Here is a 24,899-nt window from a genome sequence, read left to right as displayed (position 1 = left end):
CAATTACGCACTAGCAGGGGTGCGTGGGTTAAGGCGGTGCCAGCACTACGTCAAACCGTCTTGACAAAACGTACGAAGTCAATCCCCACCGGTATGCAAAACCGCGCCGAGGAACTTTGGTTACTGCACGGGCGTATTCATACGACATAAACGTAACGACGACTTAAACGTAATATCCCGTGCAGGCCCGAGTACCTGAGGTGTCGTAGGGATTGGCAACAATAGTGGTACGTACGAAGTCAATCCCCACCGGTATTCAAAGCCGCGCCGAGGAACTTTGGTTACTGCACGGGTGTTTTCAAACGAACACATAAACGTATTATCCCGTGCAGGCTTGAGTCTCTGAGGCGTCGTGGAGGTTGGCATTCAACACTCATCAAGGTTATTCTTGTAATATCCTATCAAAAGTAGCAGATAAACTATCCGTTGAAACCTTCAATTACCTAAAACAGAATGTTTGTGCGATTTTCTTTACTATTAAAAATATTATTCTATTGAGTTAGGTAGCAATCAGCGGCAAAAGCATACTCGTCGAGTCACTCTGTGTAATTACTTCTTCAATTCCAACTCACTACAGTTTGCCGTTGTTCTGTTTTAATATTTCGTTTAACGAGAATGCAGTTATAGACTACTCTCGATATATCTTTTGTTTTCTTGGTGTAAAAGAGATCAAAGATTATTTTATTAGTGTGTGTATAGGATTTTTTGAACTATAAATTGTGTTTAGTGAGGATAGGCCTTCTATATAATTTTTGTCGCCGGGTTGCTATTGCTATATAAGTGAACAAAAAGGAATGCCTGGACACTTTGGCGGTAATGGTGATTCCTGTCTGCCTCGGATGCACTTGATCTTGCCATTGGAACTGCACACATGTCTTGCGCATTAATTTTTTTATACAAACAACTATTAACAGCTAATTACCAAGGCGATAGTTGGGTGTACAATACGATATTTATGTTTAATAAAATAATTAAAAAAGTATAAATCGCTTCAAGTACGTCCAACGACTTTTTAAGGAGGCTTGCCAAATATTCGTCATACCCGCAAATAAGATTCGTTACCGCCGTTACAATTAGCCGTTGAAATCTTGAAGAATAATACATTAATTACATTAATTACTCAAAAATCCCTAAACACTTTAACCACGTTAACTTTAACTTTAACCAGCAGGCTGTAACTCTTAATTGTAATTTATTTCGTAATATTACAGCTAACAAAATTTATATATAGGAATCAAACAATTACACTAAAAATATAGCCAAAGATGGAATACATAACATAAAAGGGAAAAAGCAAAATAAATTATTCAATACGTTTAACCAAGTAAATATTTGGCTGTGATGATGTTAAAGTGAGGGTATGTCCGTGAAGGTGTGTATGCGAGTTATATTCATGATGCAGGCGGTTTTGCGCTATGTATATTCTTAATACTAATTTTAACGATATTAAATGATAACTTAAATAAGTCAAAGCATAAATATTAGTCGTTCTATGTCTGTGCAGCGCGATACAAAACTGAGTTTTTTGCACATAGTATAGTAAATGATAATACAGTTGGTATAGGCATCTTGCCTGCATCACCACCACGCTTCTTTAAATTAGTTATAACGACAAACTAGGTACATGATAAATGCAGGTTTTCACCGTATCACATACATAGGCGTTGGAACGCTCTACCTCAGTGTTTAGTTGAGTGTTAAAGCTGTAAAATTTATCTTTTAACACAAAAACTATTTAATTTATTATTTCCTTTCGTCACTCAACGAGTAAGCATCGCAATACAGCGAGAAAATGCTGCCAGCGTTAAAGGCACACTGCCACGGGACCAAACTTTTTAAATTTGTAATATTTATTTCGTTAAGTTAATTGTAAAAAAAGAATATTTGATTGTTATGATAACTAATAAACATTCATTTAATATATTCAAACGTATAAATTACAATTGTTATTTAAATCAGTGGTCATTCTTTATATTTGATAAATAATAGACATTATTAAAAAAATATTGACATATTTTTGTCTCGGAAATGGTTTATTTAGCGGAAATTAACACTCCATTTCCTGTCAGTTTTCACATCAACACAGTTCACTTGTCTTTACTGACGCAGCGCTTGCGTAAAATGTCATATTTGGACGTACTGTTTTTGTTTTTTTTATAACATATTAATAATCTATAGGAGTGTGTCATGCTGAGGTATTTCGTCTTCCATACGCGAGGTTTAATGAACTTTAAATCCACAAATATTTCTACTGAAAGCCTTCTGCCGGTGAGTTAATATGAAAATCAAAAACTTAAATAGCAATAACTATTTATTAATAAAATCATATGAATGTATTCGAGGCAAAATAGTGCCTAGTTAATAAGCATTTCTTGCATGGTGTTTATTATGTATTTTACTTTGCAATTCAGTTAAAAAAAACTGATTTTTTAAAAATATAATTGTCTAATATGTAAAAATGTATGAGAACAATTTCTTAGGTCCCCATCCATAATACTTATTAAGTCTCCTTTAATTCTTCGTTCTCAACTTTGTCTCCGGCCGTCCACGGGCCTTGTTCTGCAGGTTGAAATTTCCAGTCGAACGAAACGAAATCATTTTGTGCTGGAACCAAAAATGTACTGCGTCTTCTTTTATGACACCCTTAATCCTTCGAGCCGGTTATGCAGCATTAGTGTTACTGTGGAACTCGTACTCGTGAATAACGCGATATTTCATGTTTTCTAGTTTATAAATAGAGTGACGGAAAGAAAAAAAAAACAACGGGAAAATGAAATGTATGTTTTTGCACAAATGCACGAGCTAAATAGCTGCATAAAATTGAATTTGGAATCCCTAATCAAAGAGCAGATACTTGAGGTCAAAGTGGCCAGTACGGCAAAACGTCAATTTCATATCTAAGGACCTAATATTAATAGCAAAAATAATCGACTTAGCATATTTAAACACCGAAGCAAAAAAATAAATTAATTACGTGTGTACAATTTAATAAAAAAATAACAAAACTCAGAAGCCACGTCGTGAAGTCACGAGTTTGTATAACACAAATAATTGTGAACAAATTGGCAAGACAATGAGAGGCGAAAGCGTTTCATTCGATTCGAAGTCACTTTTCACTTTGACGGGATTTAGAAGTTCACGGATGGTATAATTTATAACGTGTAACCATTTTCCGCGTATTTTCATATGAATTTTCGGCTGTCAGTTTTGTCATATGAATTTTTATATTTTTTGAGATTCTCCTTATATAAGACATCAAATATTTAATATTATACTAGCGGATCCGACAGACGTTGTTCAGAACGAGACACTCGCCTAGATAACTCCTAAACAAATTGACATCTTTTTAAAATTTTAAAAATATTACGATATGCATTTTAGAGAAAAGAGATAAATTACCGATACATACACTTAAAGTAATATTTATTACATTTAGTATCATTTTCTATCTTGCCGCGAGGTGTATATTCCGATATCTCCGAAAGAGATCCTATACCACGGAAAAGGAAACAACTTCATTTGATCCTAACAAAAATGCATGGAAAGTTTCTAATTAATAAGTTTTTTATTGGTTTATTTATACGCAAAGTTCTAAACAACTTTCTCGGCGTGACTAACAGAAATTATACATTAGCGCTACACAACTTCCATTTTAACCTCACACCACATACGTCTTTAACATGTAGACCGAACCTTGTGTTTTCTAATGTTATATTCGTTTAATGTTCGATTTGTGCCAATAGCAGTTTAACTCCATTGATTGAACTCCCTACTTGGGGGTTTTCCGACCAAATTTAGGGGAATCAAGATGTCGGAAGATGTCTTGAACTTAATTTACCTCCCTACAAGATACTAATTTATACAATTTATACTAAACCATGCTGCCCTCGATGGCTATAACTGAAATATAAAATGGATACTCGGAGATCGAAATTTTATATTAATTGAATGTATTTTTGATACTTCTTTAGAATTACCTCTCTAAGCGAGTGTTTTATTTATGTAACTAGAGGCAAAAGGGCAGATAAAAATTAATAACGCGATGAAGTTTTATTTATATTTATAAGTCACAAGAATTGATCTATAATTGATCTTCTAAAAAGTCACTTTAGTAATGAGGTTCTACTAAGCTATTGCATTGGAAACCACTTCTTACTGACCTTTCCATATTTCTTCAGCTAGGGTTGGTATATCAGAGGTTTTATTTAATATAAAAAAATCTACTGCCTTTAACACATGTTTACATCTTCAATAAATTGAATAGACTGCTAAATAGCTACCCAACAACGTCTACAATTTAAAACGGCTAAAGGACTGTTATTGAGACCTAACAGCACGTAGTTTACACCTTCATAATCATTACATTACACTCACTTTTTTACTCGCATGCACCCACACATTCACCCATGTGTGTTAAGCGTTGCGTAAAAAAATTGGAGAAAATTGTAACTGAAAAACTATTTAACCTTTGTTATGGTATTAGTTTGATATCGAAGAGCTGGGAACTCTGACATAGGTATTTTTAGTTAAAAGTGTTTTTAAATCATACGCATTGTAACGCATTGTTTTAACGAATGAACACCTGTTTTAAATAAAAGAAACAAAATTTTGTTCATCTCAAACGATACATAGATTAACAAAATATTGAAATTATATAAATTACTAAGATTACTAAGCGTATAAAGAAAAAAAAAACTTTTTAATAAAAATCATAATACATAGCTTCAATCCGTTTAAAAAGTGTTTTCTTAATGTGTAAATGCGATGTTAACAAAAGACAACATTACTAAGCGTAATTATTTATTTCAATCTGTCAATAATAAAGCAATCATTACTAAGCGATGACAGCTTTGTTAGGTTAAGTTAGACAAGGTGAGTCGATTACCCATTTTGGGTACGAATTAAACACATTTTTGCACAATTTTGGTCATTATTCCTTATAGATCCTCCTTCCTTATAGATCTTCTAACTCTAACACTCCCCATGTTAGGGTTAGAGGAATATATAACAGAAAGCTCCAGTACATAAAGTATTTCAAGTAACAACCCTGCATTATAAACGTACTTATTAGTACGTAGGGGATCAATGCTAAATTTATTAGGGTTCGAAAGAGCGTTTGATCAGCAAGGTCAAGGATTTTGCGTATTTTCCTTATTTCCCTAGCATCGCGATATATATTATTTTATTGATTTAGAAAATTTCTTCCCTTATTAATGGGATTTATTAACTTTGTATATTTATTGAAACATTATAATTATTTCAGAAATACTTATTTTGACATTATGCTCTGAGCAAGGATACTGTAATATAACTGTTAACGTTTTTACTAAAATTTACTTGCAAAATTACCACAACTTCGGTTTGTATGGCATTCACATATGTTGACGTCGAATCGAGGTTATAATATTCGGGTGGGTGTAAAACATGGAAGGTCACCAAAGACATCTTGCACCGACTCCAAGGCTTCGTCAACCGCCATCCTCGCCGTATTCTGGGCATCTACTGGCTCGAGAAGATCTCTAACGAGCAACTTTAGGATTGCTGCCAAGGAACCCCGATTAGCCAGCAGGTCAAGCGACGCAAATCAAAATGGATGGGCTCCACTCCCAAGGGATCCCGATCATATTCCCAAGAAGGCGCTGGATTGGAACCCCCAAGTCAAGCGGAAGCGTGGCCGTCCCAAGCAAACCTGGCGTCGTACTGATGCAAATGAGGCAAAGATATTCGGAATGACTTGGAGCGAGGTGAAATACGAGGCTCAAGACTGAACGTGTTCGAGACTCACTGTGGACGCCTTCTGCCCCATCTACGTTATAGGACTTAATTCAAAGTAAATATTAATTACTAAATACTGTACATATCGTGTTAAAATTTTATCGTTAATGTTATATGTGATAAAAATGATTGTTAATTAAAGGGAAATTTATTTGAAACAAATACAAAACGTAATAAATTTACTAACTATCTATGGTCCTTTAACATTGCCTATAGTCTGTGGATAAGCGTAGTACGATGCGAGGGGACAGTCACAGGTCCCTCTAGGACCTGGCACACCACGGGGCCCAATGACACCTGCAAAATACCAGATTTTTAATGTTGATATATTTTGACCAGGTCTTTTAGATTTACGTTTATTTCCTCCAAATGTGAGGTTGGTTTAAATAAACGTAAGTAAAAGACCTCCAGGTCCTCCAACTCCAGAAGGTGAAACAATTTAGGTAAGTTTCCAGTAATGCCTAGTTATATGCTTATACAAACATTTATATATAATATAATTGAGTGTATACTTCATCCCATATTGTCGTTTGAAATCTAAATTAAATATAATAATAATCCATTATTGTAGTGGACGGAAACTAATTATGAACGACACAGACACATTAATATATTTCTCCAGGAGGGTTTCACTTGAATACGACAGCCGCAGGATGAAAATAAATAATCCTCAATACTTTAATTGTCAGTCCGTTGCCCCAAGCCTTCAAAGCGAAGCAAGTAAAATGGCAGACGGTCACACCTTTGCATTATCACAGAATAACAGAGTACCACTTACCTTCTCTCCCAGGGCTTCCTCGTTCACCTTGTCTTCCCTCGGGTCCAGCGGGACCTACTGGACCTGAAATTAAATAAAAATGTGTGCGTGTACTAGTACAGACGTAAGAAGTGAAACTTTTTTATGGGCTTATTTTTCGAAAAATGATTTACTATACAGAAATTGGTTAAATAAATTTAAATTAGATAAAATTTAACAAAAGGCTTTTATTATCATAGACATAAATACAGATAATACAATTATTTCATTTTACCTTATTACTACTAAGATTATTGCAGAATTTCATTAATTGTAATAGAATTATTACTATCATTGTTATCGTAATTATATATTTTTGTTTTTAATGGCTCAGAATCGCTTCGAGTCAACCGTGGTAGGGACGAGAAAAATATGGCGCCTAACGGAATAATGTGACGCGTAACCGAAAAATGTGACGACAATTTTTTTTACGACGATAAAGAAGTTTCACTTCATAAACAGTATTTTTTTTCAAACGTACTCTAAACGCTAATTAGTTAACTTATGTTAAGGTTATGAGGGAGGATATTGACGAGGTTCATTCAATAGCCTTTTAAAGCTTCTATTAAATTTACATATATACGATACAGGTATCACTTATTCTACGTCATTCGATTTGTATCGGTATATCTACTCATCATAGTTTTTTTTGTTTTTTCAGAGACAGACAAGACAGACAGACAAGACAAGACACCCACTGCCTTCTTTGCCGACAAAAAAACTAAACCTAGTGCGCATGCCACGCATCTCCCGCCAGGCTCAACTAGCTGTCACGAGAAAACACCACAAGACAGCAAGTAAAAAACTATAAAAAATAATAATTTTAAGAATTGGTACCTTATTGAAGGCATATACCAAGGTTTGGAAGTACTATTGTGTTATCGAACTGTGCTCTAATAGATTTTTCTTTCTATTTTATACATTTACAATATACTCGGTAAAGGATGTCATTATGGGTCGACGTATGTGTGAAAACCGGCATTTCATATCGACGACGTAGGGAACAAGAAACTTTACAGGCAAATATGGCCTTTACTTATCTACAGAATCTATGGCGAGTGATATAGGGTTGATACATATGGACATATTGAAATTAATATATTTTTATTGAATTGTTATAATGTTGCGGAAATTAGTCCTTATTCCTGTAGCAGGTAAAGGTCGGTGGTTGAGGAGGTAGCGGACGGATTGGCGAGTTTCGTGACCAGCGTGTAGTTAGTTTATGTTAATTGTATACTAGCTGATAGATTTACACAGCCGTTCCGGACGGGGGTTTAGTAATACCGTTGTTTCGGTTTGTAATTTTGTTGTTAACCAACTACCAACAACTGCTAACCTTCAATGAATAAACCAAACAATTATACCTACATTCCGAGTTTTATTTCGCGAGTACAATTGTGGTTCAGATAGGGCTTTCGATTAAAAGTTAAATAAAATAAAATTATATATATATACATATTATAATCCCTCAAGCAAATTGTACAAGAGGACATTGTTTGATTAGTTTCGTAATAGATGGGGCGTTAAAATAAATTTTCAAACTTTTTTAAAAAACAACTTATAACTCACCTGGTAATCCTCTAGATCCCTCGGGCCCCGGAATGCCTACTCCTTCAGGGCCTCTATCTCCGTTATCCCCTTTCTCCCCTCTAGGGCCTGGTTCACCAGGTCTACCTGGTTCTCCAGTCTCACCCGGATATCCTCTATGACCCATGAGCCCTGCTTCTCCTGGTAAACCTATGAATTATTATGCATAATCTATTTTAAGCTATGTCCTATACACACAAAATAGACATTTAAAAATAATAAGTACTTGGTTCTTGTGTAGGTTTTATTTAAATATTACAAAATATATATATATATTAAAAATACAAATATTTTTTTTATTATTAAATAATAGTATTAAACCAAAAAACTGAACTGCAGCAAAACTGTCAATATGCTATACTTTAGTAAACTGAAGTATTGAACGTCACAGTCAAGAACATACGGAGCAAAGTCCTGGTCAATTCGTGCAGGAGACCAAAATAAATAGGGGCATTCGAGATGTTGTGTAGGAGGACAATGTTGCCAATACCATGGACTGCAAGAAGACCCAACAAGTCCATTCTCAAGAAACTAAAGATTACCGCAAGACTGTCAACTATCATTTACAAACGACTGCTTGTTTGGCTATATCGCCAGGAGGAAACCGAATAGTCTTTACAAGCAGTTGAGAACAAGGGAGAAGTGATGACAGAAGAAGACGAGGTCAATCTTCTACCTGTTAATGAGACAAAATTAAAACAATTCTGACTCAACATCCCTAACACACTGAGACAAGTCAGGGCTTTTTAAGACAAGCACGACCATTAGTCTTGAGACTAGGAAGAAGAAAACATGAAATTAAATTTTGATTTACCTGGGGGCCCTGGTGGCCCAGGTCTTCCAATCGGCCCACGTCTTCCAACACTGACTGCTGGAGGAACCATTACCAAACTATCTGCTAACTCTTTTAAGCGGTCTAAAAATAAAATATAAATATACATCTCTTGCTGTAAATTGCATTAATTAGATGCATGAAGTAAGTAAGAAATTAAAAGTAAATAACTAGACGTTAGATTACCTCGCATTAAATCTTCACAAATATTCCTTACATCTCCTTCTGTGATTGATTGATGCTGAAAAGAAAGCATGTAATATTGTCTCTGGTTAAAATAGCTTTTACACATTGAAATAAAACAATTTTTTAACCGGATTAAAGCTATTTTATTATTATAAACTTATAATTATTTACATAATTTTAATTTTTCCGACGTTTCGCGTGCTTTACAGCGTGACGGCACGGTGACAGAAGACAAAAGGTGTTGAATGTCAAAACTATCACAGCTGTAGAGAAAGTTGTGTTATCTGTATTTATTTCCCCAGAGTTGGTATCGACTATAATTATAAGTTTATAATAATACAAATAGGTTTAATCCGGTTAAAAAATTGTTTTCTTTCAATCACATAATAATAAATTTTTTGTATGTTATAATGGTCTTTATGTCCAAGACACAAAAGTATTTGCAACCTATCGTATCTTAATCGACACAGTAATAATAATAATTAAACATTAATAAATAGAATATTAGAACAAATATAAAAAGTTTGGTCCCTGTGGCATTGTACCTTTAATGCCGGCATTTACCTGCTGTATTGCGAAATTTATTCTTTGAGCGGGGAAAACATCACCGGTACCAACCAACAAAAGTGCAAACTTAAATATTTAATTAGCTGAATACTCGAAACCTACGACCTAAATGACCCAAGTCTCAACTTCAAAGGGTACAAAACTGTAAGAAACATATTTGAGCAGTTTATTTATTATAATTTTTATATTTTTGGATTAAATGTATTTTTATTTTATCTTGTATTTATAAATTATAACTGTATTTTGTAACATTTATGTTTATCGATATTGTCATATATTTTAGATAAAAAAAAGTTTGTATACCGTAGATATAGTATTATGTATGTTGTGGTAAATTTTGAATAAACAGATATATGATAATATTTAAGTTAACGTAACGTTTAATCGTTAGGGAGCTGGTGAGCATTTAGGTATATGTTTTGCACAAGTTTCACATCGAGGTAGATTGCAGTTTACGTCAGTACGAATTGATTTGGTCCAGTCAATTAAGGTTCTACGTCGCTACGTTTTCGCGTTACAGCCGATTGAAGTTGTTTAAAAAAAGGGGGATATTAAATCATTTGCACGTGTATGCCTCTGGGATTCATGGTCACAAACATCTTGGAAAATAAGAAAATCGAAGAGGCAGACATTCAGGGCTTTACATTATCATGACGGAGTAGTAAAAATGTTTAAAAAAATCACTACTAAGTAATTTGCACACGGTTCTCACTGCGCCCATTCGATTAATTAACAATCCGTGGATACGAAAAAACATTTGGCAGACATTTTGCTCACTGATTTTTAGGTGTATAATTGTTTGAAATTCACGGTATCAAGGGTATCAAACTTCAAATCGCACATTTTGCTCAAACGCGTTCCGATATCTTCAAATATAATGTGTATAAGCGCTTACACACACTAAAATCATTCGAAAAACTTCGGCGAATCGAATTACTCGAAATACTCCAAAAGTTCGGAGAAACGAATTACTCTAAATACTCCAAAACTGTGCTGGTGCTGAGCGTTTTGGAGAACCCGCTCTGATATCTCTGCTGAGTACAAAGCCTTACGCTTTCGAGACGTCCTTGTGGAAGTGCCTGAGAGCGAGAGAGACAGGAACCCCAAGCAAAATAAACTGGAAGACTCTTCTGTTTATTTCTATTTACTTCTAACATTACGTCATGTATCTGTATATACTGATATACACCATATACATTCGGGTACACAATACGAAAAAGGTCGGAACTGAGTTAGGTATACCGTTCTCACTCATATCCCCAAATAAAAGCGAGACTACGAAAGGAACTGTGGAGAAATTTCATACCTGCGGAGGCGCAGTTAACAGGTAGAAGCCGAATATTTTTGACGCGTGTTTAAAATTGAATTTTGTACTTTTAGCTTGGCCCGAGCATCGGGTTGAAAAAGAAATTCAAATAGTCTTCGGCGGCCTTTGAAATATCAGACGCCTGGACGTCTGCCAGAAATTTTGCTCGCAGGCTCCCTAACTATAAGTTTCCTAAACAACGATCCTACATTTTCTGAACAAAGCTAGGAAAAATTGCTTCCGTGATCTCACTCTGCGAACATATAAATATGTCGATAGTCGGAGACAACATTCAGTTGCAAGGTAAACGGGGCTCTGGCAATCAGCCTTGGCCTTCACCGTCACAAAGTAACAGAGTTCTTCAAGAACACATGGATTGTCCATCAGAGTGCCAATCACACCCGTGGACCAAATACCACTGAACTTAGTATTTGTTATCAAAATCAAAATCAAAAGTTTTTATTTCAAATAGGCCTTTGCAGGCTCTTATGAAACGTCTAGTTGCACGGTTCCAAAAAGTGGGTCTCATGGAGAAGAACCGGCAAGAAACTCCATGGACACTCTTTTCAACAACGGTTTAGCTTACAAAATGTTATGTTTGTTATGTTTATTGTAGTTACATAGTACTTATATACGTACCTATTTGCTTATCTGCTACTTTCAATTGTATAGTGGCTATCTCGTACAACTAAATTACTAACATTGATGAAAATATTGATATATATTACAACAATCTTACAACTTACCGTAACTTTATCATGCTCTTAACGAGGTTTAAGTTTCCATTTAGTTTTTATGAATTATTTTTATACATTTTTTTTGTGGTTGCTTGTTTAATTGTTTCCCTTTCTAGCTTAGTTATGTTCTAATATTATTGATGTTTTTTTGTAATTATTTTATGGATACACGTTGTTTTAGAACTTATTAATGACCACTATAATATAAAATTTGGTCAACGCCAAATAACTTTTATTATTATTTGAACCTCTCGAGGAACACCTCTTACCTCAACAATAATATCTCTAGGTGCAACAGGTCCTGGGGCACCTCTCGGTCCTGGAGCCCCCGGTATACCATCCAGTCCGTCCCTGCCTGGTATCCCTGGTAAGCCTCCTTCACCTTTCTAGAATATAGATTATTTTTAATACGTTTAAGGATACTTTTGTGACTTAGTTGACTCCAGACCGTACGTATAACCGAGCATTCCTGGTCCCATTCCCGTGGTCCATGAGTAGAAAAGACATTCAATTGCTTTATTTCGATATTAAGCACTTTATTTACTATACCTCTCCTCTTTCCCCTTGAGGTCCAGGTAGACCAGTCATACTAACTCCAGAAGCTGTTGTTAGACCTGGAGGACCTTGAGGACCCGGTGCGCCCTGGCGGCCTTCAGGGCCCTGTAAAGATAAATCAATTACGGTATATTCCAGCATTCTTTGCAGCATATTTTACATATATATTAATTAAGTATAATCGAAGTAGACACAACATAAATTGATGACTTAAATTAATAATAAAATATATAATAAATAAATGCCTAGTGAATTCTAAATATAGTTTTATTATTAAGTCACGAAAGATTCATTATGACGAAGATATACCTGTGGGCCCTCGGGGCCTCTCTCTCCAGCAAGGCCCTGTGATCCCGTAAAACCTCGTTCTCCTGGCATTCCAGGCAAACCAGGAGGTCCCTGAACGCCAGGTAATCCCTGAAATTATAAATTTTCGTTAATTATTCTTGTTCAGATTTTCTTTAAGAACAAAACGTATAAGATAGCGCTCCTGGATTTGATCCAAGACGATATATCTGGGTAAAAGTATTATGTTTGTGCTGTAACGATGGAATTGTTATCTCACACAGATTTAACATACATATTTATGTATACGATCGGCACACTGATACACTTGTACAAGAAAAATAATATACAATTTTTAATGTGACAACCACTTATAGAAAAAAAAATAAACAAAAAAGTGCGTACGTACAAAGTACACATGTCAGAATGGAAGCTCTGAAGAAGAAGTAAATTAATTATTTCTAAGGTAAAGGCCCCAATAGATGATTATGTACCAGTATATGATCACTCCCCGTATGTGTATATCTATATTCACACTGTTTACACACTGTATACGTGCTAAGGATAATATAACGTTATGAGACAGAATTGCCATATAAAGTTCTAATATGTAACGAATACATCAACCAATAGCATGTATTTTATGTATTTTTTCTCGACTCAACTCGACTTTCTCACTCCATCTCTCTCAATCGGTGTCAATCGTTCTCTCCTTTTTCTTCGACAAAAACTCTGCACATCTTCGTGACATTTCATCCGTAAAAATTGTACCATAATTGTGCTTAAAAAATTTAACTTTCAATTTTAAAGTGAGAGGAGAGCAACTATGGATAATCAGACCTAGCTCGTTTAGCAACTCAATCGATGAGTTTTGACCTAAACTAAATAAAGGACAAATTGGATGATGGGATAGGACAAATTGCCTGGGGTACCCCTCTAGATACCCCAGGCAATTTGTCCTCCACGCAATAAATTTTATTGAAAGGTTAAAATCGATCTTAAATGCAAACGATACATACATTTTCTACTCATATAACACTGATTTTAATATATTTTGTACATTTACTTGCTGCACACTATTTACTTAAGAAAAGAATGTAAATGAAAAACAAAGAGCAATAATACTTACATCATGTCCGTCTAATCCGGACAGCCCTCGAGGCCCCATTTCTCCGTCACGTCCCGGCCTGCCAGGAGATCCTTTCTCACCTTTACTGCCTGGAATTGATCAGATGAGTCAAATATAAAATGCTTTCGTAACTTAGTTGCAGCACCAGTGACAAATTTCAATACTGTCACAAATACGTACCTTGTACGATAGAGGTATTTACGTGAGCAACGGGACCAGGAGGACCTGGATATCCTCTCTCACCACGAGGTCCTATTGCTCCAGGAGGTCCCGGCAATCCCTACAAAATAGCATATAAATGAAGATATCAGATCATTGTTCAACTAACGTAAGATATATCAATAACGTAACACAACGTAACTAACGTAACACAACGAAACATAACTATCATGAAAAAATAAAAGGTTATTATTATTAATAACCAAACTACATCTTCAATATTAGAATTAGAATCTTACATCCTTTCCATCAGATCCGGGCAGCCCAGCCAAACCAACTAGACCCAATTCTCCTGGTTCGCCTGAAAATACAAATTTTATTGTAAAAATACTTGCGAATTTGTAAACATACACTTAAATGACATGTTTAAATATATAATCAATGCCCTAATCTCAGGAAATTTGAAGTTATAACTAAAGTTGTTAAATATTTAACAAAGATTATGAATAATTTGAATCATATTATGGAAATATTTTTGCATACCCTTTTGACCCGTGTCTCCTCTATCTCCTTTGATGCCTCTTCGCCCAGGCTCCCCTGGAGGCCCCGGCGATATTGCTACCTATATGAGAAATTTTGATTTACCCCCGCCTCTGAATTTTGTACATATAAGCTAAAGTATAATGAAAATGCGTATTTCTTTCATTATCATTTCGACTAGTAAAGTCACAATAAATATTTTAATAAGTTGTTAAGATTTTAATACATACTGTTACGAGCTAGGGGATCGGATAGAAAATGCCGTAGATTTCTTCAAGGGTTTATTTCTTGATAAATCAGTGAGGAATTTATGGGCACAAATTAATTGCAGAGATGCACTAATAACACACACAAACACAGTCACTAATTACTTCACTTATGCACACTTCACACAGTACTTTATCACTTGTATTCACTTTATTCGGACTTTATCGCTTCGGTGTTCTTCTCGTGTTACCGCATTCAAAACTAAAGGCGACTAGTCGCGTTTCGGCTCGCTTATATATCCCTGGGAATAATTCTAAACAATATTCGAGAACTTTCTAGGCGGGCTTGCTACTGAGTAGCGATTGCACAATTCTAGAACGTCCGCACTCTTTGTCTCTTTCGCACGTTACTCCGTCCTTGTCGTACGGCGTTCTAGAGTGCTCGTCTAGTTTCGAGAAACTATTGAAACATTGCAGTCGACCCGTCTTCGTAACAATATAAAGGATAGAATTTTATAATTTTCAATCAACGATTTTATTAATTTTTAACAGCTTTTATTTCCATTCATCTATACAGTTTAGATTTCTTAAAAACATTTGTTTGTAAGAATCGAGAGTTGTTATTGTAATATCCTAACTTCCCTCACAGGAAGGGAAGGGCTTCACGGGAACCTCCTCCAGTTTTATCCAAATATCTCCGTCTATGGCGCTGTCCATTCGCTTTTTTAAATACAATAAATAACGCAAAATAACCACAAAATTACTCATAAATAAAATATACTTCAAAACTAACATTAGTGCTATTTCCTGGCGGTCCTCGATCACCCCTGTCTCCTTTAGGACCTGGGGGCCCAAGAGCCCCGGGGAGCCCCTGTAAGCCTCGAACACCCTATAAACAAAAAGAAATGAAAACTTAATAAAATATTTTTTTTAGCAAGTTGGCCAATCGTTTATAAATTCATAAAATCAGAGTGATGGTAAGTTTTTGAAAACTTACCGGAAGACCTGTGTAGCCTGGCACACCTTGATCACCTTTCTGGCCTTGGGGGCCCTGAGGGCCCTGAAATTTATATAACAGTTTTACGTTGCTGAATGGAATAATTTAACTATGATGAACATTATACAAAGAAAAAAGTAAATGGGAGACAAAGACGTCAAAGAATCCTGGCGCATTCTCGACAGTTTTCGTATACTACGATAATACTCTACATGCCTGCTACGTGCCTTACTATCCCACCATATTCCTGCTACGGGGCCTTACTATACCACCATATTCCTGCTACGGGGCCTTACTATGCCACCATTTACCTGCTACGTGCCTTACTATCCCACCATATTCCTGCTACGGGGCCTTACTATCCCACCATTTACCTTCTACGTGCCTTACTATCCCACCATCTACCTGCTACGGGGCCTTACTATCTCACCATTTACCTGCTACGGGCCTTACTATCCCACCATTTACCTGCTACGGGCCTTACTATCCCACCATTTACCTGCTACGGGCCTTACTATCCCAGCATTTCCCTGCTACGGGCCTTACTATCCCAGCATTTACCTTCTACGTGCCTTACTATCCCACCATCTACCTGCTACGGGGCCTTACTATCTCACCATTTACCTGCTACGGGCCTTACTATCCCACCATTTACCTGCTACGGGCCTTACTATCCCAGCATTTACCTTCTACGTGCCTTACTATCCCACTATATACCTGTTACGGGCCTTACTATCCCACCATAAGTCCGCTACGAGCCTACGCCAACTTCTACGAGCCTGCTACGAGTAGTAGCTGTCCACAGTTTGTATAATTTCTTTGCGGAATTTGTTTTAAATTAAGCATAAATATATCTTGGTAAATGCGATGACGCATCATTCAAAATATTTCGTATATCAGAAAACTTGTCATATTTGGGCATACAATGTAATGAAATAATTGAAATGTTTTATAGCTATATTCTTCATACATAAATGTACGTGTGTAATTAAGCATATCCTAAATGACTGGACTGGTTTTGATGAAATTTTACTATATATTTACAATTATATATTTATTTTTATTTTGACTGGACATCGTTGGGTAGTCTATATGAAAATCTGATTTCAATATCAGTTTTATTTCAGTAATGTCTCCATTAATCTCAATTTCATCTCAAGTATATGTTCGATATCACAACAGAACATTTGCTATACGAAAACTCTACGACTCGTATCACTTACAAATAGTCAAACTTACTGGTGGACACGAAGCATTACATACTGGAGCAAGAAATGGATTCACATTTGGTGAAGACTGCGAGCCGGTCTGAAATTTAAAAAATGTGCAATAATTAAATTTCGAAGCAAAAAAAATTTCAAATACTTATTAATATTATAAAGGTAAAGAAAATTGTTCTTATAAAACATTAACACAACATTATTACTTAAAAGTATCTATAATATATTTTATTACGGCCATTTTGGCAGCGCGCCTATCAAAATGGCCGTAACAGAAAATTTGTCGACACGAACTGTCATTTTCATACAAATTTACTGTTCCACTTTCTATAATACTTTAAAGGTATCCTGACTAAGCGCCTAGTGACGCCTAGACTACTTGCATGTAACAGTAATGCTATTTCTACTATTATATATATATATATATATATATAATAGTAGAAATAGCGTTATTTAAAACACTAATTTAGCTATATATATATATATATAGCTAAATTAGTGTTTTACACTAGTTTCAGCGCTTCAGCGTACAACTCTCATTCCTGGGGCCGTAGGTTCGATCTTCAGCTGTCACCAATGGACTCCGTCTATCCGTGAGTAAACCGACACGCTTAGTCAAAAAGTCAGGTGTGTCAGGCACAGAAGGTTGATCAGATACCTGCCTTTTAGAAATGATCACGGAAAATACACACTTCTATTAAACTTCTATCATTTCGGAAATTTCAAAGTATTAATATTACTTACCATTGGTGACTCTATCAGCGGCTCGGCTATTTCCTAAAAAAAACATTTTACATTAAGATTTACTCCCAAGTTAATATCGTTTATAATAGGCCTGCTTTCCACCATAGATACTAGATTAACGTAAAGCGATACCATAGCCAACGAAACAAGTCAGACACGGCGTTTTTAATATATATTTATTAATTGTATTGAAGCCAAAATCCAAAATGTGATAATTAATAGAAACATTTGTCCAATTGCGACATTTCAACTAGATCAAAGACAAAGTCATCTAGCTCTCTTCATCACAGCGTAAACACAGTTCGATAGAAAGAGAAAGCCGGATATAAACTTACAATCTCCTCACAGCTTTCTATGGTAAGATTAAATGGGTTGCAACTGAGAGACAGCCACTGCAGGTCTATCGAAGCAGGGGTACCATCGTCATTTGATACTATTGTCACCGTTGTGGCGTTATTGAAACTGTGTGACGGGATATCCTCTGGTTCTAACTGAAATTTATGATCGACATATTTGTCAAATTTACTAGAAATAGAAAATTTTTCTTTTCAAACTGCGACCCTTGAAATGTCATGTACATAACCTAAAAATGTTGCGCTAATAACTTTTATATCGCAGTTTTATTTTCATAATATTTTATTGTTTATGTAGAGGAAGTTTGCTTCTCCTCTCCCAACTTAAAGTCTTCGATCAGTATAACCCCCACTGAGGACCTACTTCACCCAGTCGGAAAGATTAGCGGCTATGCACTTACGCGTATATATTACCCGTAGAAATACCCAGTAGAAGTAGAAACTTGGTTTAGAAATACGTCCCACACCAATAAAAATAACATTAACGTTTTGTAATAAAATGACAATGTACCTCGATACAATCCACTGCGGCGTATACCGAATCATTAGTGATGGTAACGTGTACTTTGTGCCATCCAACACGAAATAACTGAAAATAAATACACACATTTTTACTTTCCAAAAAACCAAATTGTTTAAACATCTTCTCAAGCTGTTCTATGCTGAAAACGAAAGAATTCTTATTGTACAAGTACAGTAGTATAAGTTATTATATCTAGAACCGTAAATATGTCAAATCGAGACTAGGGAGAAAGACTAGCTGCTGACACAAGAATTCCTAGCGTGGGGGGGATACACTTTCTCCATCTCTTTCATACATCCTTTTAATCCCTTCTTTTTTTTCAAATTAAAAATGTCCGTAGACATATACAACAGGAAAAAAGCCAACATTCACGTCGGATTCTGCTTCTAATCGTTTAGAAATATTTATTTCTTAGATCAAATAATCTAAAATATAATTTTAACTGTATAATATATGAAAAACTCACTTCTGGACAAGAGAAAATAACCCTTGTTTTCTGAACGAAAACAGCCATTTTTCGTACATGAGGAAGCAGTGTAAGGGAGAAAAGTAGATTCTGTGATCGCACTCGAATGAGGCTCCAAGGTCTGCGTTGGTTTCGAGGGTTAAACGTGGCTGTGATGCTGAACTGCTCTGGTAAACCATTGGGAAAGACTTTCCTGTAAAAAATTATAAGATTTTGTTTATTATTATCTGAGCTTTCCTCTTATTTTCTTCATAATTCTTACGGTTTTATTTATTCCCGCCCCATAGTTTTAGTCCTGTTTCATGATTGTTTGTAAATCTAATAGGCAAGTAGATAATCAGCCTCCTGGATACACGCCGTCGACTTTTTGGTTCTAAGATAATCCGGTTTTCCCACGATATTTTCCTCCACCGTTAGCAAATGTTATTTGCGCACATAGCAAAATCCACTGGTACACAGCCGGGGATAGAACTTACGACCTCAGAGATGAGAGTCGCGCGCTGAAGCTAGGCCTGAAGCTGTTCTATAGCAGATCCATATAGGACAAGTAAATACCGTTTGCATATAGATTCTACGTAAACATAATATTGCAAGCTTGAAAAATAAGGCCGTGGCTGGTGGAACTAAGCAAGCAAACAATATCCTATCCTTCAAATATTATTATTATTAAGTTTACGTTCCCGACGTTCGAATACAGGACCAGCGTTTATTTAAACAGCCACAACCAGAGCTGCAAAGTAAAATGTGTAATTTAAAAATCTTACTTCACGGGTAATGTCAGGTTTGCGCCATCCCCAATCCTGTACGCCCTTTGTAAATCCTGTGAACCCTGTACCAAGGTAATTCCTGTGGTATCAGGTCGATCCAAGCTGTATACTGCTATCATGTCTACTGTCTGAAAATCTACGTCCCCGGGTAGTCTTCCAGAACATAGTAGAGTGTTTAATGGTGATGTCGTGCTGGCTGGAATATAGATTTATTATTTTATTAATATGTGGACTAAATAATAATTGATTTTCATGAATATGGTACAAAAATGTTATGGTGGTACAATCTAAAGTTCGCATATTTTGCAATACATATTGTGGCGAGCAAATTGGTCTTAAAAGAAATTTTACATAGAAGTTACATTAGAGTCACATCATTATGGTCAATTCTTATATTATTTGTAGTGATAAAATATCACATTATTAAAATTTATTACGTTATCAAATTAATATTAATTATATTGCTTTGATAGAATATTTTTTTCCAAAAGTAGTACATTAAATCGATTTTTTAAAACGTCTAGCAGGAAGATCTTTTAGTGTTTTTAGTAAATTATTACAAAACTTGATATGCCTTGATACCATACAAAAAGTATTTTTTCATACAATTTCTAGCCGTATCTACTTCGAAAGAAACATGAAAAAAGAAAATGAAATAAAATAATGATTGAACCATGGTAACAATTCACAAATATTATATATATACCTAAATAGAATTTGTGTTTTTCTTATAAAATTGTTAACACGAAAATTTGCAACTTTTGATTTTTTTTAATTCTTAACACAATTTTTTTTAATAAAGTTAAGCTTAAACATACATTTTCGATTTGACTTAAAACTAAAGAATATAAATAAATAAAACTCACTGTCTGTGGTGCTCTCCAAACAGCTTGTAAAATGTATTATGACGATGAAGAGAAATGCCAATCTAAAAAAACATTATAAATAGAGTTTCCCTCATAACATCAAATTAAATCTGTACCTTTGCTGATATTTAGATATATGTTTGGGGCAGTGCAGACATTCTTACAATGCGCCAAGTAAACGCGTGATCATAAATAGTCACTCATAAATTTTACATTTACATAAATGAACTTTCCCAAGCAGTCACGAAGCTGACCTGACGTTAACCGCCTTACACTGCCAGAAGGTTCCCAATGCGTTCCCGCCCTATTAAAAGTTACTTATTCATTTCTTGAAGGCTCCCCCAAGTCAAAATTCAAATTTACGTAAGCTTTTATTTTTATCGTTCTTGAGTGAATTTACACACATATATTCGTGTTACGTCATTTGCTTTTCACACTAAAATTCGCGGTGTAATTAGGAAAAGTCTGGCCATTTATTAAAGTCTAAACCAATTGGCAATGTTACTATTATAGGTTCATTAAATCTTCAATAAGATATTGTATTTAAAAGGTTTAAAACCGCTCAACGTACATTTTGTACCTAATTGTGGGATTCGGATCAATTTCATCTACGCACTTGGATCATGAGAATTAGACTGGCCTAGTTCTTTGATACTCAAATAGCATTCATTGAAGTACTTCCATTTTATTATTACATATTTTAAAAATGGGTGTTAATAATAGTATTTATGCTTCTTAATAAAATTAATACAACACATAACTCGAACGTAGGACGTAGCAAAAACTATTCAGTTTCAGACGCCTTTACCAACCAGGACTTAATAAAATGTATTAAAAAAATGATGTGCAGTATTAGCCTATTGGCTTCAGCGCGCGACTCACATCCCTGTGGTCGTAGGTTCGATCCCTGGCTGTGCACCAATGGACTTTCTATGTGTAAACCTGCCTTAGAGCCAAGAGGTCGACAGTGTGTGCCAGGTACTTGCCTATTAGATTGACAAATGAACATGAAAGACGTACATGGCGTTACAACCTCTTTAGTTCTGGGCCTCAGATTTCTGTAACTGTTTCATGACCATTTGTTAATCGAATTGACCAATAGGTGATCAGCCTTTTGTGCCTGACGCACGCTGTCGACTTCTTGGGTCTAAGGCAAATGCTAATGTTAAATGCGCACATAGAAAGAAAATCCATTGGTGCACAGCCTATGATCGAACCTACGACCTCAGGGATGTGAGTCGCACGCTGAAGCCACTAGACTAACATTGCTTGCTTTTCGCCAATAGATAGTCAATTATGAGGATCTCGGTAACCAGTAAGAAGCCACGACGGAGCGATTGTTAAATTATATGTTAAAGTCATCAAAAAACGTAAAAACGTACGTCAGAATACATCAGAATTGACACTAATAGTAAACCAACAAATCTAGGCAATATCAATGACGATGCCCCACTTTTCTATCAAACCTCGATCAGGTTAATGGCTAATTGAACTGACGACCTTCAACACTCAATGGAAGCAATTTGTTTGCATTTGAAACATTTTTATGTGAGATCTATAGATACTGTATATCCTACGGTATTCCACTGAGGGGTGCTAATGCACAGGTTCAATCCATATTTGTGCTGCAGAAGCGGACTGTATTGGTTGAGTTTCGCCAAGGGAGATGTTACGGAATAAGTTTAAGTTTAAACAATATGACACTATCTGGTCAATATATTCTTACAAATATAAGCAATTTTAAAACAAATGGTGACATTTATTTATTTACACTTCGTTACACTACTTTATAAAAAAAATTTAACATAATTAAATCAAAAGGAGGGCAACTGGCGGCCTTATCGCTTGAGATAGGCAAGTAGTGCAAAAATACACATTTATTAAGACAAAACTAAACAGGAACAAAAAATATAAAAAAAAACTAAACTAAAAAGATCATACATTAAAAATAGAAAGTAAAAAGACACATTAATCACGATAATTTAAGATAAGTCTCACGTCAGTAAGTAGTTAGTAAGGAAGCTTGGGATACGATGTGGACGGGTAATGTTTGTACATAAGAAATTTAAAGGAAGATAGAGAAGGAGCTAAGCGAATAGGGACAGGAAGTGAATTCCAAAGCCTAACTGCAGAGACCTTAAAGGAATTGCCAAGAAAGGAGGAGCTATGAGATGGGATTTCAAGGGTATAGTTTTCGGAAGAGCGTAAGCTATAGTTATGGACTCCCAAAAATTTGAAATCATTTTTGAGATAGGAAGGAGGATTTAGGGTTGAACAGGATGGAATATAGGAGATGGAGAATCGCAATAGAACAAATCTAAGCGTACGACGAGGTTTTACTGAGGGACGCTCCACAATCGATGCCGGTGTGAAGTTGATTTTGGACATATTTAACGCCTGGGAAGAATCATATGATGGATTCGGCGTCTTTTGTGACCTGTCTTTGACTGTGTTCATCCTGATACACTGGTTGGAAGGCTTCAACACTATGGCGTTGATGGCGTTCCAGCCTGATGAATTCATATTGAAAGGGAAGGATCCAAAGAGTGCATGTTAATGGAGTCTCTCTCCGGCTTCGCAGGTATCAATCGACGCTATATCTGTCGTGTAGTTAAGTGGTTTAATGTAAATAACTTACTGCTTAATGAGAATAAAACAAAATGTATTAGATTTACAACTAGCTTAAAGCGAGATATTGATAACCTGATAATTAAGGACAGTGAACTAAACTTTGATGACAAAACTGTTTGACTAGGCATAACAATAGATAGTAAACTCCAGTGGGGCCCACACAAAGAGACTCTTTCAAATAGGCTGAGCTCTGCAGTATATGTAGTATAGAAAATCCGACAGTTTACAGTTATAAAGACACGACTATCTTTAGAAATTGATTCTTCTAGAAATTGTGTATAGTGTTATGTCGTACGGTATTCTACTGTGGGGTGCTGCTGCAGAGGTTGAATCCATTTTTGTGCTGAGGAAGCGGGCTGTTCGGGGTAATTATTGTGTTTCTCCGAGGGAGTAGCTACGGCGTAGGTTTAAATAATTAAATATTATGACACTATCTGGTCAATATATTCTTGAAGTCTTGTTGTATGTACAAAAAAATATAAACGATTTTATAACAAATGGTGATTTTCACCAGTATAATACGGGAAATACAACTAATTTACAAATAACAGGCTTTAGAAGATAAACAACTCCTTATATGGAAATTGTATTCGTTTTTTCAACATACTCCCAAGGGAAGTTAAAGAATAGTCAATAAATAAATTCAAAGCCTTTGTTAAACGTAAATTAATCAAAAACGCTTTTTATAAATTTGACAAATACTTAAATGATCCTAATCCTTGGGATTGATTTGCTCCAGTTCAAACAATTTGTATGACTAAGAAAAGATAAAGCCAAAAAGGAAAAAACAATAAAAGCTATTGAATACATTTAAATAATTAATAATTCGCCTGTGATGTATGATGGTGTAAAGGTGAGTGTATGTCCGTGAAGGTGTATATGTGATATTTTTAATCCTCATTTTAACCATATTCCGCGAGAGCTTTTAAACAAGTTAATATTGGTCGTTCTATGATTCAGAACTGAGTTTTTGCATTGCTAACATGAAATAAAGCACTAATATGAAGGGTTCATAATTTTTCATGTTGCGCTTAAATGATTCTTATTAGTTTTAGTAGTTCTTGATAGATATCCTAAAAGCAAGATATACTGAGCAAGAAACCACAGTCTGTTTCTTAAAAATATAATAATTTTTGAGTGCTAGTTGTCTTGACAAATGTTTCGTTGAATAAATAACAAAATCAAATTACATTAATATTATAATAATATTTATAAAGCTAAATCGGGTTTGTAACTTACCCCTCGGTAAAACACGAGATTAAAAGATTAATTGAATAATTTGAAATAGTTCCAAAAAAATAGGCTAATAATGGAAATTACTGAGAACAACGTTTCACACCATAAAAAAAAACAATTCACTGTCACCTACCTTTGCCACAGTAACGAATTCAATTATGCAGCATATTAATAAAAGAATTACAATCAAACAAAGACATATATACAACCTTTTTGCAAAACAAAAAAAAACTTACCTGAGTCCCATTTTAAATTTAAACACAGAACACTACGATCCAAACATCGCGTACCGTCTGAATAGCTAATAAAGCTAGTTGTGATTTCTTTCGTTAAACGATGCGACACAAATATATCAATTAATTCTTACGACAATAACCACAAACAGGTCACGGCTGATTGAATCTGGGGCCCTAAAAATAGGGCCCAAGAGGGAAAT

At 35.3% G+C, this 24,899-nt stretch overlaps 1 protein-coding gene across 1 annotated transcript; it reads right to left on the bottom strand.

Annotated features, from left to right (window-relative positions):
* Positions 1-5,904: 5,904 nt before the first annotated feature.
* On the bottom strand, positions 5,905-24,776 carry LOC123707688 (collagen alpha-1(IX) chain-like). The gene is made up of 22 exons (XM_045657961.1): positions 24,700-24,776; positions 20,597-20,658; positions 19,728-19,926; positions 18,964-19,156; positions 18,486-18,563; positions 17,957-18,112; positions 17,622-17,654; positions 16,897-16,965; positions 15,658-15,720; positions 15,454-15,549; positions 14,458-14,536; positions 14,214-14,275; positions 13,936-14,035; positions 13,756-13,844; positions 12,651-12,758; positions 12,336-12,446; positions 12,056-12,172; positions 9,177-9,231; positions 8,973-9,074; positions 8,141-8,308; positions 6,554-6,616; positions 5,905-6,072 (listed from the first exon to the last, which is right to left on the bottom strand). Exons 1-22 carry the CDS (start codon positions 24,708-24,710, stop codon positions 5,966-5,968), a joined length of 2,121 nt encoding a protein of 706 aa, XP_045513917.1. The 5' UTR covers positions 24,711-24,776; the 3' UTR covers positions 5,905-5,965.
* Between the last annotated feature and the right edge of the window lie 123 nt (positions 24,777-24,899).

This window comes from Pieris brassicae, chromosome 3 (assembly GCF_905147105.1).
Source record: "Pieris brassicae chromosome 3, ilPieBrab1.1, whole genome shotgun sequence".
NCBI lineage: Eukaryota > Metazoa > Arthropoda > Insecta > Lepidoptera > Pieridae > Pieris > Pieris brassicae.
This window is presented reverse-complemented; position numbering and strand designations above follow the sequence as displayed.